Below are 15,551 nucleotides of genomic sequence, written 5' to 3'. Positions count from 1 at the left end.
AACTGGACTATATACTTCAACTTTAAAAAAAGGCTGAACTGTTCTACTTAGGTTGCTTTGTCCTTGGAAATTAGCTATAAATCACAGACACAGTAATCTTTTGGAAAAGGTGAAGAATGTTACCACCACCAGTTGTTTATCTTTTCCCCCCTCAAATTTCTTCTTTATATGTGGTTCAGCTGTGTGGTGATCTCTAGGACCCTTCTAGCTCCACAGTTGTTTGAATCTCTAATTGAGTAATTGTATCTGGAAATGAATATTTAAGAACAAGGAGACTAACTTAGCTAGATTGTAACTTTAACACTAACTGGAGAACAGCCCAAGAAGACCACAAAAGTATGAACATATAAGTGTTAATTGATGTGAAAATTCAGATCCTTATCCTTAAGGAAGCTGTGATCTCATGGGAAGTCAAACAGGTACTGTGTATGTATTTTAGTAATTCTGTAATGAAGTGTATGTGATACATAGAGGGGCAGTGGAGACGAAGTGTATTCTGTCTGGGATGACATCAGGAAGGAGTTAACAATTTGGCTGAGGTTAGAAAAGTGAGTTGGATGTGCAAGGGAAACTAACAGGACAGTGGCATTCCACGGAGAGGAGAGTGTGTAAGAACAGACTTGGTGGTGTGAGAAAACATGATGTATTTGGGGAATCACAGAGTAGAGCTCGGTATTTCAGAGCATAAAATATATAAAAAAGGAGACTGGTGGCAGTGATACCCCAAATGAGATGAGTACTAGTCTGGGATCTCTCAAAAATGTCTTTCTGACTCGGAGGCGCAGTGATGCTGCTGTTGACTGTTAACAAATGACATTAGATTAGGGAGTTGATGAGGTTAGTTTCAGGCTGCGTTCAAGGCTACCAGGGACCATCTAGGTGAAAATGTCCAGTAGGCTTCAAAGGGTATACAGAGTTCTAGGTTGCAAGAGGGAGTATTGGGCTAGAAATTCAGATTTGGTCATCATCAGTGCCTTTATGGTTGTGGGTATCAGGGGTGTAGATAGAAAGGTCCGTGAGTGGAAACCGGGTCTTGTAACTATCTCCAGCATTTAAGTCTGGATGAAAAAAGATGATCCAGCAAAGAACCCAGAGGAGAATCATAAAAACACAAAAGCATTAAAAATAAAACTTACATTGTTTTATATTACTACTTAGAAATTCAAACAAAGCTGTGACTAAAGAAGCAACTTAATTATAATCTGAAATACGCTTATACCTTTGCGAAATAAGGAAGCATAGCCTTTCTGGTACTTATTAGCCTGAATGTATAAATGCAGACAGTGGATGGTGAAAAAAATATGTTTACAAAGTTGTGAGACTGTTACTTTGTAGGAACCAAGGAGTGGTGGTGAAGAGAGTAATTTAGAATTGTAGGAGTGGGTGGGGCATAAGGTTTTGAAGTGTGAACTATAAAAACAGACCAGGTTTCTACATCAATTCATAGACCAAAATAAATTTTAGAAAGGTCCAAGATTTACATGCAAAAATGAAATTATACAGGATATTAGAGGAAAATAGGATGATGATTTTAAAAAAATTGATGTGGGGAAATTTTTTCTAAGTTTAACAAGAAAACCATGATTCATAAAGGAAAACTCTGGTAGAATTAATTGCAGAAAAATAAGGTATAGGGTCCTGGATACTGTGAATAAAATAGAAAAACAAGCAACTAATTTGGGGAATGTATTTGCAGTGTGTATAAGAGAGTCTCCTATGTGTGGTCATGGTGGGAGATGATTCGGGTGGTCAGAGGTTCAGGAGACTATTGGGGAGGCCAAGGTCTTTAGCCAAGGGTGTTTGGAAGTCATATTAACATGAACATCAAAGCCCTTTAGGACTACGGTGGATATTGTGGTGGAATGAAACTCAGTGACATGGCTTCTGGACTTCTTTGTGAACATGCCGAGTACTCAGACCCATGGATGGTATTGATAAGGATTAGATGGTAGCATAGATGGAATTCATGAGCCTCAAAGGATGCAGTGTTAACATAGTATTTGTGAACATTCCTGAACCTTCTAGTCCTTCTGGAGGTATAAATGAATCTGAAGGTTTGAAGAAAATGTGAAAATGATGTTGGAAACCTTTCCGTGTATTTCTTGAAATGTTTTTGGTTTGGATCTTCCCAAATCACCAGCCAGAAAATGATTTAGATCTTTTACTTTTCTATCTATGTTTGTAAAGTGGGCATATACTTCATTAGAGCTGTGTAGCTTAATCTTGAGGACTTCCACCTTAAATGCACAGACACTATATAGATACACTGAAGTGTAAACTTCTTGTCTTTTTGGAATTAAAAAATGCCACACTGAAGAAGGATTCAAGTGTTGCTTCATTCCTGAAGTGGCTAGCTAATAAACCGAGAATAATTCTCTAGGTAGAAAGGCTGAGATACAGATTAAATTTCCACATACAGTAACACTGTGGTGAATACTGAGGTTGGTAGAAAGACGGAGGTGAATTAAAACTCTTTAAAATTCTTTAAAATGAGACAGACCTAGTATAACTCATTAACTCAATCAACAAATATTTATTTAGTATCCCATCCTTTGCTAGGCACTACCTAACAATAGGCAGAGGGTTACTACATGCCAAGCACAACACTATGTCCTTTCATGGATTATTTCATTAAATCCTCACAACAGCCCTTCACGTAGAATTATTATCCCCATTATACAGGAGAGGAGATAGAGGCTTAGAGAGTTTAAGTAATTTCCCCCAAGGTCACATGACTATTAAAAATGACGGGGGAGCCTGCTTTCAAATCCAGGGCTGCTTGGCAGCCGGGTCTGGGCTCTTAAATGCCGTGTTCTTTTTAAACAGGAGGGAGGGGCTTTACTGAGCGTTCACTGTGGCACCAGGTGCCAGGCTCTGTAATCCACGTAAGAATCCTCCAGGTAAGTTTCATTATCATCATTTTAGTTGAACTGCTGTGCTGTGTGCTCTCCCCCAGTGGTTAGGTAGTTTGGCTACAGCTTGTGGTAGATTCTGTTCTCATCAGTTATTCATGCCAGCTTTATAATGTACAGTGAATGAAGTTATTAGCTTGGACACTTTGGAAAAACCTTTATTTTAACAGCATTGAGGGGATATTTCTGTACAGTTCCAGTCATTGTATTTTATGCAACTAATTTTTTTTTTTACATCTCATATTCCCTATTATCAAGAATCTTAAAAATTAAAATTTTTTCGCCCTTTACAAAAAACCTCAACTGGCTGAGGTCTACTTTGAAATCCTGAGACTGCCTATAGCATTTCAGTGGCACTTTTGTTTTATTTTTGATATGTGAACTTTTAAAATTACTAATAGGAAAACACATTTACAAATAGGAAAACAGCTTTATATTTGAAATAGTCTGGGTAATAGGATCATGTTTTGCTTATTGGTGTAAAATTATGTGCTTTAGGTTAGTGGTTAATATTTTAAAGGAAATATGTTAGATATTTTTCCCTTCTCTTTTTCTTTTCCTCTTTTATTTTTACCCCACCTTCCATTAAAGTCTAGAATCTTTTTTTTCTCAAATCATTATCAGCAGTGATCTTTTAATTAAATTGAATTGGCACTTACATTTCTGTTGCAGATAGCATTTTCAGTCCTTTCCTAAAAGGACAAGTATATTATCTGCCCGGTGACTGGGTGTTGCTGTTCACTTGTGCTGTACTGCGAAGGAGGAGGGGAAAATTAAGGTGTAAAACGGAAGTCTTTTTCTAAAGGAGTTAGGGGGTAGATGTTAAATACATCTTTAAAGACAATCAAGAAATTATAACAAAGGTTAAAAATTTTTAATCTGTAAATTGGGATTCTGGTTTAATATTTAATTCTTAACTGACAAAAATGATTCACTGAGCCATATTTTTCAGGGCTGGTGAAATAGAAGTGGCCGAGGGTTGCCTATCTGTTCATTACAGTCTGTAACTTTATTACCCAGGCTTCTCAAATTATCTAGTTTATTGAATCCAGTTGTTAGCATTTTTGGTTTGTATTTTAATTTGCTGCATTTAAAATCTTCTTGTAGAGCCAAGCTAGTTCTACCTTAAAAAAGAAAACACCCCTCTGCTTAAAAGAAATGGTACTTCCTGCTTTCATAAACAGTCATGTGCATAGTTTAGCAAGGCCTGATGCCTCTGGAGCCTTTTCCCTTTATAGCACCATTGAATCCCAGTCCTAGCAGAAGTACTGCGAATCTTGTGGCCTCATTTTGAACAAAAGGGATTAGAGAAGAAAAATCTCTTGATATAAGGCTTGAAAGCAAGGGCAGGCAATCTTGGTTGTGAATATTTTCTGATTTTTCCAGAAATCAAGCAGAAGATTGAGCTGCTGATGTCAGTTAACTCTGAGAAGTCGTCCTCTTCAGAAAGGTACAGCTACATCTCTTGCATGAACAATTAATGGTGTAGCATTGCTAAGAAACAAACCAGGATGTGTTTTTTTTTTCCTCGTCAAGTTTGCTATGAAGCGTATTGTACTGCATGCTGGTCATTGTGCTTTATTGAAGATGTGTATTTGGGCAAGCTGTTCGGCTTTTACAAAGGGTAATTGATTTTTTTAAAAAAAAGTGAAGCCTAATCAGCTGCAGCATGCACACCATAACACAGCAGACCGCTGGTTCATGTGTGACAGCTGTTAAGGGCTTTAAAGAATAATTTACTTAGCTAAAAAACGAACAAAAATCTTGCTTTCTTTAAGGACTTACTTGTATTAGGTTTTCTTGTTTTTTCAGGTTGTTGCTACACAAAAATTATCAATATTATTTGTAAGATTAGGTTAAAAATACTTAGCTTTTGGTTGGGATAAATATTTTCTTATGTGGAAAGGGAGTGCCATTTGTGAATAGCTTAGGAATTGCAAACCCACAGATTAGTCACATTCTGAAAGAGAGATATGATGCTTCTTCAAGTCTGTGCTAGGAAATGGAACAGTCACTGCATGCAGTAATGGTTCATGCCTGCAGGTAAGGACAAAATGACTCAGAAGTATTTTTAAAGCAATTATTTTATCTGTCAATCAAATGATTATACCTGTAAGGAGATATTTTCTTAAAATACCTATTTTACTTAATGAATACAATTAAAACATTTTTATCTCAAGTCAGAAATGAGGCTATAGTTGCCTATTTTGATATGTAAATGTGTTTATTTCTGTTTACCAAAATTATGTATACTACATAATGTTTTCAATTGTGGTTCTTGAGTTGGTGCTTACCTTTCTGATAGTTTATACCTGATGTTGATATTTTGTATTAAGGTGTGTTAATTTATCTTTTCTATGGTTAGTTTTCAGGGTTATCTTTTTGTTCATAGATTTAATATTTAGGAAAGTATTATGGAGAAATAATTTGGTAGTTAAAGAATGATTTGAAAAAAGCACTGGGAAAAAATATGAGGTGAAGAACCCAACATGGTAAAATGGATTTAATTATAGTTCACTAGTGTATGGAGGACATGATCTGATGGCAAAATGATGACATTCAATTGATTTATTAGTATAATTAGGTGAAAGGCTCCTGGCTATAATTTAGAGAATTACAAATAACGAAGATGTTACTACTTTCTTTAGAGGTTGAAAATAGAAAAATTTTAGGCACATTTGTGTTTATTTTTATGTAGCTTCTAACTTCTGGTTTGTGGCTGGCCATCTGATTTTAAGCATTCTTTTTGCTGAGATGAAAAACAATCTTCAGCCTTGTGAATATTCTGCCAGTAAAATGGTGGTGATGGGAAGGGGGAGAGGGTGGTGGTGTAAATAGTGAATGGACTGAGTGCCAACTGTAATGTTAGAGTTTTATTACTAGGAAGAACATTCTTAATGGTATGACAGTAATAATTATATTGACTCTTTTGAGTAGCATGTATTCTCCGTTGATAAATTAGGGTTGAACAGAATGGGTGAAAATTCTTCAGAAACATGTTAGGGATGGGTGAGGTTTTTATGGTTAAAATACATTTTAATTTTTTTTATTTTTATAAGGAAAGATTCTAAAATATTTTGGTGATTACATTTATTTATTTAAAAATTATTGTTGCTATTGTTTTACCTAAGCTCCTGTGGTTACATTTGATGGAAAGAGAGGATGCATGTGGTCATGATTTTAAAGTTGAAAACAGCCACTATGCTTATGACAGCTTTATGCACAGTTTTACCAGAGCTTGCTTGCTTTGTTTGTTATTCTTTTGGGGGTGCTTACACATGTATTTGGCAGTTGTGATATGCTGACTTAGTGGGTATAAATGTAGTTGTGTGGGTCAGCTAACATTTTGCCAACACAGAAGTTGTTTCACTAATGCAGATATATTAAAAATAGAAATTACTTATTTTTCCTCCTTTATAAAAACTATACAGTGATAAATAGTCAAATCATTTGTCTTTTAAACATATTTGGAAGAACTTGAGAAATAAAAATCTGAAGTTCAAAAAAAAATTCATGGCCTAGTGAGACTATTCTGCCCAGGGATGTAATTGTTTATAGTATCATGTAACGTTACCATCACATTCTTTAATTCCTTGCTCTCTAATTACCTGAATTTTTAAAGTCTTTGTTTTATTTTAAAATTAGTTATCTGAGGCATGGCATGAGTCTTAAAAGATACGTGGAATTTACCTGTGGTCAGTATTCCCATTCCCATGTATTTATTGTTAAAAAAGAAAAGAAAAGAAAAGAAACCCTGTCTTCTTTCTTTAAAGAGAGGAGAAGCTACTTCTTTGTAAGAAACCAAGTTAACATTTGTCATGATTGATTTTTTTTCACCGCAGTATAGAATAATTTTTGATATTTCAGAGGAGTGGAGGAAAGATGTTTTAAATACAAAACATAATAGATACATAAAAAGTGATATGATGTTCCTAATAATCTTTCTAGCTCATATTTTTAACCTGCTTAATGGAAATTGCTAGTCCTGTGACAGTATTGGTTGAATTAATTTTTCTAGACAGTTTTGTAAAATGGGAAAAGCAAAACAAAAAACTTCATTTTTGTACACTCTTAAGGATCCTTCATTGAGAAATACATACAGATACGATTTGAAGTAATGTTATAATGGAGTTTTGAAGGTTGTTTTGTGACCTAAATTAGGGAGTACGTTATCTTAACAGACTCATTACCACCTTGAAATTTAAAAATCATAATTTTTTTTTTTTTTTACCTTTAACAAAATAATGAGGGTCTATCAAATGTCACTTTTCAGGGGAGCGTGGAGTACTTCTGTTCAGAATGGCTGACTCATAGGGAAAAAAACAATGTGGTGACAAAAATATTAATTTACTTTTTGGTTTTATATTTTGGAGAGAGAAAAATATCAGCTTACCCATGTTAAAAATTAAGGACAGAGAACATTATTGAATGAATTAAAAAAAAAACGAGCACGATTTGTTTGTTATTGACAGTTAAGAGGAAGACTTATCTGTGGCAAGAGAGTACCCTTCTGCAGATTTTAGGAATACACTCTGTGGCTAATGTTTTATTTTTTTATTGAGTTCCTGTTGAATGAATGAATATATTCAGGTTAAATATGTCAGAGACAAGGGTCAAGCACAGTTTTACTTCTAAATCTACTCCCACCTAATACAAAAAAATTGCCGTGAATATTTATTTGATGTGAAAGTTAGTTTTTGTTCCTTTTTCCCTTTTCCTATCTAGAACTCTTCTGGGATGTGGAAATTTGTTGGGTTACAGTGGGTGGGGAAGAGGAAGATGAGGAGCAATAATCATGATAATAGCTAGGAAAAAGGTAGTAATCATGTATTAAATATTTCAGATACTAATTCTGAATGAGAAGAAACTAAATTGTGGCTGTTGGGAGGACTCTGATAAATCATCCCAGAAAGATCCTGAGTGAAAGAAGGCACTTTGCTTTGCTACAGTTTTTGTCAAACCTTATTACTACTTCAGTGAACTCATGAGCAAGATTGTATAATTCTTGATCAGAGTTGAGCCCAGAGTGCTGAGAACTGTGGTTCCCAGTCCATCTAGACTGACACCAAGGAGGACTGGGGGGGAGGTCCTGAGGGTGAGAGGCTTGAGAAGCAGAGAATCTCCATTTGTACTAAGCATTGCCCACTTCTGCTTTGTGAAATGTTAATAGATGTTGTTGTGGTTAGTAAGGTTCACAATCAGTCAAAAGGTAACGAAATATCAGTGCCAGGTAGTATAGCATTTTCTCAGGGAACGGATAATAAAAGGATCATTTCTTGTTGTGTAAGTGTTCTTGATATTTTTTGCTGTTAAAAGGGGTCCTTGTACTGGAATCAGATAAGTAGTAGTATCCTGGATCTTTAGCATTCCACATAGCTAGCACATACTTGTATTGATAAATTGCTAGTTGCCTTTTAAAGAAGAAAGGAAGGAGAAAATATCATATATAAGTAATTATACCGTGGCCTGTATTCTACCAATGCTGTATAAACAGAATTGGTGAGAAGTGGAGATTGTATGTTGACCCTCCCCCAGTATAAAGGCATTTGAAATGCATAAAAAACCTGTGCTATTTTTGTGTATGTATTTTAATTCCTTTTCTTAGTTTGGAGCTTCTTTGGTGAAAAGAAAAAGGGCATATGATAATTACGCGTGGTTGCAGAGAGCAAAAAGAAATCTGGAAGAATAAGGAGAACGGAAGGGAGAAAATAAGTAAATAAGATTGGGACCAGATGCAGAGAGAAGAAAGTAAAGAATATTCAGTGAAACATGATCTAGGATCAAAGTGTCTTTTATTTGCTCTTATGTTGAATGTATTTTCCTCCATGTTTCTGAATTAAAGAGTAGTTGTGAGAGGAGAGCCAAATTTTATAAAAGATTCTCTTCATTGGATCTGCCACCTCCCCGTTTCAACTCAATGTGTAGGACAAGGAGTTACTGATAACATTTTTCCCTTTCCACCCCTCTCTGCTGTTTTTGTATTTGCAGGATAGAAGTATTTGAGATGTAGTTTTTCATGAGTGATGAGATGAGATGATAGTGATGGATTGGGTTGTCGTCCATCTATTCAGTCTTTATGATTTTATGTTTATTTTCTTTTATTCAGTAACATTTAAATTGAAGGTGTATATTGAAAAGTGCATAGATCACAAATCATTATAAAATTCAAGTCATTGATTTTTTTTTTCCCTTTTGTAGTTTGTTTTGTGTGGTGTCCAAGAAATCTTTGCCAAGCCCATGGTCACTAAGAATTTCAGCTAAGTTTACTTGTAGAAGTTTTCAGCTGTTAATATTTGTCTGTGGTTTGTTTTGGGCTTTAGTATTAAGGTGGAGATAGAGATTATTTCTGCACATGATTATTCTGTAGTTTTATATGTTTTTGAATATTACATATAAATAGAAACCCTCTGTGTGTGTACTCTTTTGGTCTGTCCTTTTGCAGCTTTACCTGTGTGAGATGCGTACATGTGTAGTTGTAGTGGCTTCAGTCTCATTGCTGCACAGTATTCACTGTATGAACATACCTCACAATAGAAAATTAATCCAGTCTCCTATTGATGAGCATGTGGCCTATTTGCAGTTGGTGGCTGCTAGGAACAGTGCTGCAGTGAAGATCTGTCTACATGTCTTCTGGTGAAGGGACCTTTGCATGCATTTCTGTTGCATGTATTCCTAGGAGTGCAGTTGCTGAATTTTGGTGGATATTGCCAATTTTCCGAAGTGAACAGTGCCAATCTTCACGCCCACTAGCTGTGCTCCACGTCCTTGCCAGCTGGCTACTATATATTCTTTTTCTCTTCCCTTCCCCTTCCTGTACCATTCCCTCCGTCCCTCCTTTCTCTTTTAGCATTCTGGTGGCTGTGCCAGTGTAACCCAGAGTTTGAACCTTTTGGAGGAGGATTAGAAGCAGATAGGGGACTATTTCTGAGTACTGTGTCTCATGAAGAAGATCAGAATTACCAATTTAGACCAAACATGAACCATAGGGTGTAGTCACTGAGGCGCTGCTCTCCCACTGACTGCTTCTAGTCTTTTACCTGTGTCCTGGAGGACACAGGCCATTAACATCAGTTTTCAGATTTGGTTTCAGTAACAAAACCATTTCGTCAGCTGAACCTTATTAGAAACCTCTCATGTAAAACATATAAAAGTGAAGCTTGGACTAGGAAGTGGAGAAGTAACCAGAGCCTCACCGTTGGTATTTAGACACCCCACCCCTGAATATCCCTCCCTAGATCTCCAGTCCTCTCTACCTTAAAACCTGTGATGCCAGTAGTCCACTTAGGTCTGACCAAGAAATTAAGACATTTTTGGTATGTTCTGAGTGTTAAGTTTTATATTGTTCATGGTCTCTCAAAGTTTTACATCATGTACCTAAATAAAAATGTGGTGTTATCTTTTAATTTCTGTTAAAAAAAAAAACAAAACCAAAAAAAAATAACAAACCCGGGCAGTTATCAGAGCTTCCTTCCTGTTAGCCTTTATTTATTTGATCTAGATGCAGTTGTTTCTAAATCATTTTGTTAGTTTGTTATCCATTTAAACTTTGGTTCTGTTTTCTGATGCCTCTTGGGAGGGTTGCTACATTACAGCCAGAGCAAACCTTTCAGAGAAGGCAGATCTGCTCAGGTACGTCACTGCACTTTAAAACCTCTTCTGCTGTTTTCCCATTGTTCTTCGTATAAAGGTAAACTCCATTGTAAACTGGGCCGTTGAGCACCTATCCTCTCCAGCCTAACCTCACACTGGGTCATGTTTATCCTGCCTTGCTGTTTTGCCTCTTCCATCCCTTCCATCTCAAAAAGCCCTGCCTAGGTCAAATTACACCTATTATAAGCCTTTACAGAACTGTGCACCTCTCATTTGTAGCATTTGTCATAGCTGCTGTTTGGCAGTGGGGAGTACCAGTGATATTTGGTGTATTTGCTGGCTTATTTACTATTCGCCCCAGCTTATGATCTTAAATACAGAAGTGCTTTCATCACAAAATATTTTTATGCCATCATTTGCTGCTTACAAATTACAAACTTGAAAAGGTCTTGTTTTTGCTATAGGAGTCATCTATTTCTATGATATTGGCATAGATAAATAATTTATAGCCATATATGATCATAGTCTGTTATATATGTAATCATACAGTCATGTGTAATCATAAGCTAATTTAACTCATAAATTATCAAGGTTAAAATCAGGTTTTTTTAATCACCATAAAAATGCATAGTTCATTATATGTATTTTTTTTACATTTGTTTTAATGTATACTAGAAATTAAAGTGAATCCGAACACTTTTTGTGTGCCAAGCTGGTAACATCAAACCATAGCCATTTATTTCCCAAATGTCAGTATTTTAAATATTATCTTGGTGCTTTTTGTCATGGTAGCGTTTCACCCTCTGCTGTTACTTACTTAATATTATGCCTTTTTGTTTATTTTTAACTGTGGTGAAATATATACAACATAAAACTTTATAGTACTTTTTATAAGTTAATTTTCTTTAAAAAGGAATCGTTTTATCCCTACCAGAACGGGAGAACCAGTATCACTTGCCTTTAAAAACAATTACTATTAAATCCTGTCTAGATTCTGTTGTCTGATAAAGGGTTCAGGCCTGAGCCATATGCTCCTTCTTTACAAGGGAGGTTAAATTGCCAGTGTCATAAACGGGCTTAAATATGTGTTAGCACTGAAGTGAGACTTATTTTTTTATATACTCAGATTGAAAGAGCCTCAGGAAAGGAGTAATTTTCTCAGTATGTGATTCAGTGCCTAGTCCAGACTCAGTGAAAGTCATTTTGTATACCAGCCGTGACACTTCATCTTCATTTTTTTGCCCACTCCCCCATTAAGTTTTGAACAAATGTGAACAGCTATTATAAGAATAACAATTGCAGCAAAAAACCCCAAAACTCTACTTTTAACAGCCATATTGCAAATTCCCTTTATAGCAGAATTCTTTATTTGTCTGTAGGTTGAAAGAAATTACAACTAATTTTAGTATAGATTACTTTATCATCCATCTGCCACCCATCCACCCATCCACCCATCCACCCATCCATCCATCCATCCATCCATCCATCCATCCATCCATCCATCCATCCATCCATTGTTTATCAGTAGCTGCTATGTGCCAGCCACCCAGCTATTGGGAAATCAGGGAGCAGCAAAGGCAGCACAAAAGCAGAAGAGGCCTTGGTGGGTGGCTTACGCCTGAAATACCTCGGTCAGCTTCTTGGGTGTGCAGTGCTGAGTGCTGCATCATGGATGACGCTGGTGGAAGGCCACTGGCAGTTGCTGAAAGAATTACAAATCACAAATAACTGGGTTTTGGGGGAACTTATGTTAAGACTAGAGCTGTGGTAATGGGTTACAAATGCAGTTGCTGTAAATGAGTGATAAGGGCCAGTTGGGGACGGTAGCAACCTGGGACCACAACCCCATCTTAAAGAGGTGGCTGCTGATTGGTTCTTGCTAATTACTGCCATGTTGAAATAAAGGCCAAGTGTGCCAGTTTTTGTGATTTTTAGAAGTTGAAAATTTGATTCTCATGTAAGATTCCTCTTATTTTAAATGATGGTGCAAATTAAAAAACAAAACAAAACAGAAGCCTGTACCAACCTTAAAAAAAAAAGAGTATCTGTTATCTAAATTCAGTTCATGGGAAACATTTTTCTACTGTACTGTAGCACATTGATTCACAATTTGTGAGCCACAGACCTGTTCAGATTTTGTGTAAAGGAGTTTCAAATCCTATGAGTATTCAGCACAATCTGGGAAGTACAAGTCAAACAATTGTCATGCTAAGGAGTGTGTTTTTGAGTTTTTCTGACGTTTTAAATAAGCAAAAGACATTGGCAGTCACTCCTCTAATACCTGCATACTAAGATACCAAAAATTCAGTAAGTTACCAACTATTTGGAGTAGCTAAGGCCCCCAAAAGATACACATTTCTCAAACTGGGAAGTTATGTTCATTTATTCTACAAATATTTATTAAGTATCTACTATGGTGAAACTTGAACTTTAATAAATAATCTGAAAATTAGAGGGAGAACAGTGCTCTGTTTGCACAACTGCCGCCTCATCCTTTTTCTCCTTTCCCCTTTTCCTTCTTTTTCCATTTTTCTTTTTCCTCTTCATTCCCATCCTTCTCCACAAAAAAATATTTTGAGACGAGTTAGAATAATGTCTACAATGCAGTGGAAGAAGAATCAGAGAAAATGCAGGTCAGAGTAGAAGGTTATGAGGGAGGACAGTCAGATGCACACCTGTTTATGTGGTGTTTGCTGTGCACCTACTGAAGGTGACTGACAAATTTGGCTTTCTGTTTCCTGACAACCAAACTAAAGAAAAACAAATGACATTGCTCTTATTACCTGTAAGGAGAAAATATACTGGTTTCTGTAGGAGAACCAAAGCTTTCCTTAATTATGATTATTATTTAACATATTTTTCCCCACATATCTCAGAAGATCCATCTACTTATTTTAGAAAATTTAGATTAAAAGAAAACAAAAAGCAAATGCTTTTATCATTAAGTCAGTCATCATTTTTAATTTTTTGTTTTAAGTTTAATTTTTTTTTAGTTCAAGTATATCTGCAAAATCAAGCACATGAGTTTTAACATTAATAATGCTATCACTAACAAGAAAACTCAATATCATACTGACAAATTATTTTCAAATTAGCTTTTTATATTTAACATGCAATTTTTCTTATGTTATTAAGTAATCTTTTATAATATCTTTTTGATGGTATTATTTTTAAAGGCTGCGTAGGACTGAGTCCATGATATGGATAGGTGTACCATAATTTTATTAATTGAGTCTTGGTCTTAAAAATGGAGTCACTTGCAAGGTCGACTTGTAAGACTCTCAGTAGGGAGTGTTAAATTGCCTACCCAAAGTTACGGCTTTATAGACTAACAGGCTATGTATAAAGAACCTTTTTCTTACACCCTGATTTGGGGTTCTCACACCCTGATTTGGGGTTCTCACAAGAGTCTCTTTAAAGAGAGTGTTACGTTGTATAGACGACTTTGAGCAGTTTGCTAGACAGTGTTGACATACCAGTCCCTCTACTCCTTGGTTCTTCCCTCTAGTAAAACCAAATGTTGCTATTGTACCTTAGGTGTTGCATCAGATGTGCATAAGTGCAAGTGAGGTCAGTCCAGTCAACTTTAACAAGGTAGAGGACACAGTAGGTTCTTGTATTCAGTTCAGCATTTATGAAATGTCTTAGGTATACTGAGTGTTCATGCTAATGAATCTTAATTTTGTAAGGGATTTTAAAACGTTGCATGAGTCAAGCTTCTCACTCCAGACAGATGACAAAACATTCGACACAAATGGTTGGTTTTCCTTTATTTTTTCAAAGATATACAGGAATTAAGATTCTCTAACCTTCCTTGTTAAACCAGAGTCTTGTGGATGTTTAGTAAGTATTCACTATTGCAAAATTTAATCACCATTTTAGTTAAGATCTTCCTTTTGACAAAATGCATTTCTTTTGCTGAAATTTGAATTTTTTTCCTGGGGAGTAGAGGTGGGGAGTGTGCTGTGTACAGCAGGAAGACTGGAATCTAAGGTCCAAATCCTCAGGTTAGCCTTGCAATCTGAGGAAGCAGCATGGGAGAAGTCGGAGTGAAATGCAGTATCGTGGTACCATTGGGAACTCTAAATCATTCCATAAGGCTGGGAAAGAGTAGAGGAAAGGATGGGGAAAAAGGTAGGAGAGAGATCTTGTACCCTGGTGGCAAAGACTCTTTGCAGTGGTGAAGTTTTTTAATTTTCTGCTTTAGTTTACAACAACCATTGAAAGGTTTCAGAAAGGGAGCTATTCTGTCCGTGTTTAGAACAGGTACATGCTCCTGTGGACATTAAGTAAGGTCTTTTAAGGAAGTTAAAAGAAATGTGCTTTTTCTTCTAGGATTGAAGGTTGTAAGATGTCCTGTGGAGTTGGTGGCAAAATGTTAGTCATCTGTCCTGGAAATAGGTGGGAAAATTATAGCAGTATTTACCATGTGAGTGACTGAGGGCAGATGAATTCTGTGATGCTGGGGGAATTGCCAAGAGAGGCTATGAAATATATTCCTCTTGAAGGCTTTGAAAAGAGGGAGGTTTCTCTTCTGAGTGAATAGAGACACTCTAGAGACAGATGATTGGCCTGTGGAGAACCTGAAGTGTTTTTTTCTGTGTTTATATGGTTAATCATGAATACAGGATTCTGATAATCATGAATATAAAATGTTAGAAATACGAAATGTTGGTATCAGAATTTTCTGTCAACAGTGTGACAGAAGTCTTTGCCCAGTGGATATATAGAGTATCACATCTATAAATTGTTTATTTAGAACATTCTAGGCCAGTGCTGTGTGATAAACTTCCTGCAGTGATGGGAGTCTAGAATACAGATGTGGCTTATTGATCATTTGAACAGTGGCTCTTATGACCAAAGAACTAAAGTTTAAATTTTATTTCATTTTAATTTAAAATTTAAGACCACTAAATGTTATGTTCAGATGAGAATGCCAGTGAACTCTATTGTTAACATTTTTTTTTTCATTTAGAAAAGAGTATTGTTCTTTCTTTGCTATATGCTCTACCCTATTTCCATTTTCTTATTATTTTGCTTTTTTTTATC

The 15,551-nt window shown here is 35.9% G+C and overlaps 1 protein-coding gene across 9 annotated transcripts in view; it reads left to right on the top strand.

Annotated features, from left to right (window-relative positions):
• SRPK2 (SRSF protein kinase 2) overlaps positions 1-15,551 on the top strand; it is a 204,352-nt gene that overhangs the window by 75,436 nt on the left and 113,365 nt on the right. For 3 of the 9 annotated variants that reach the window (XM_010946684.3, XM_045510500.2, XM_074367623.1), the window contains exon 3: positions 4,299-4,362. The exons of 5 other annotated variants lie outside the window; for them this stretch is intronic. In XM_010946684.3, coding sequence (XP_010944986.1) covers positions 4,299-4,362 — 64 coding nt within the window. Of the gene's footprint in view, positions 1-4,298; positions 4,363-4,923; positions 4,956-15,551 lie in introns of those variants that run through there. One more of the 9 variants, XM_045510501.2, reaches the window with a different exon arrangement.

This window comes from Camelus bactrianus, chromosome 7 (genome assembly GCF_048773025.1).
Source record: "Camelus bactrianus isolate YW-2024 breed Bactrian camel chromosome 7, ASM4877302v1, whole genome shotgun sequence".
Classification (NCBI taxonomy): Eukaryota; Metazoa; Chordata; class Mammalia; order Artiodactyla; family Camelidae; genus Camelus; species Camelus bactrianus.
Note: the sequence above shows the minus strand (reverse complement) of the source record. Positions and strands in the feature narration are given on the sequence as shown.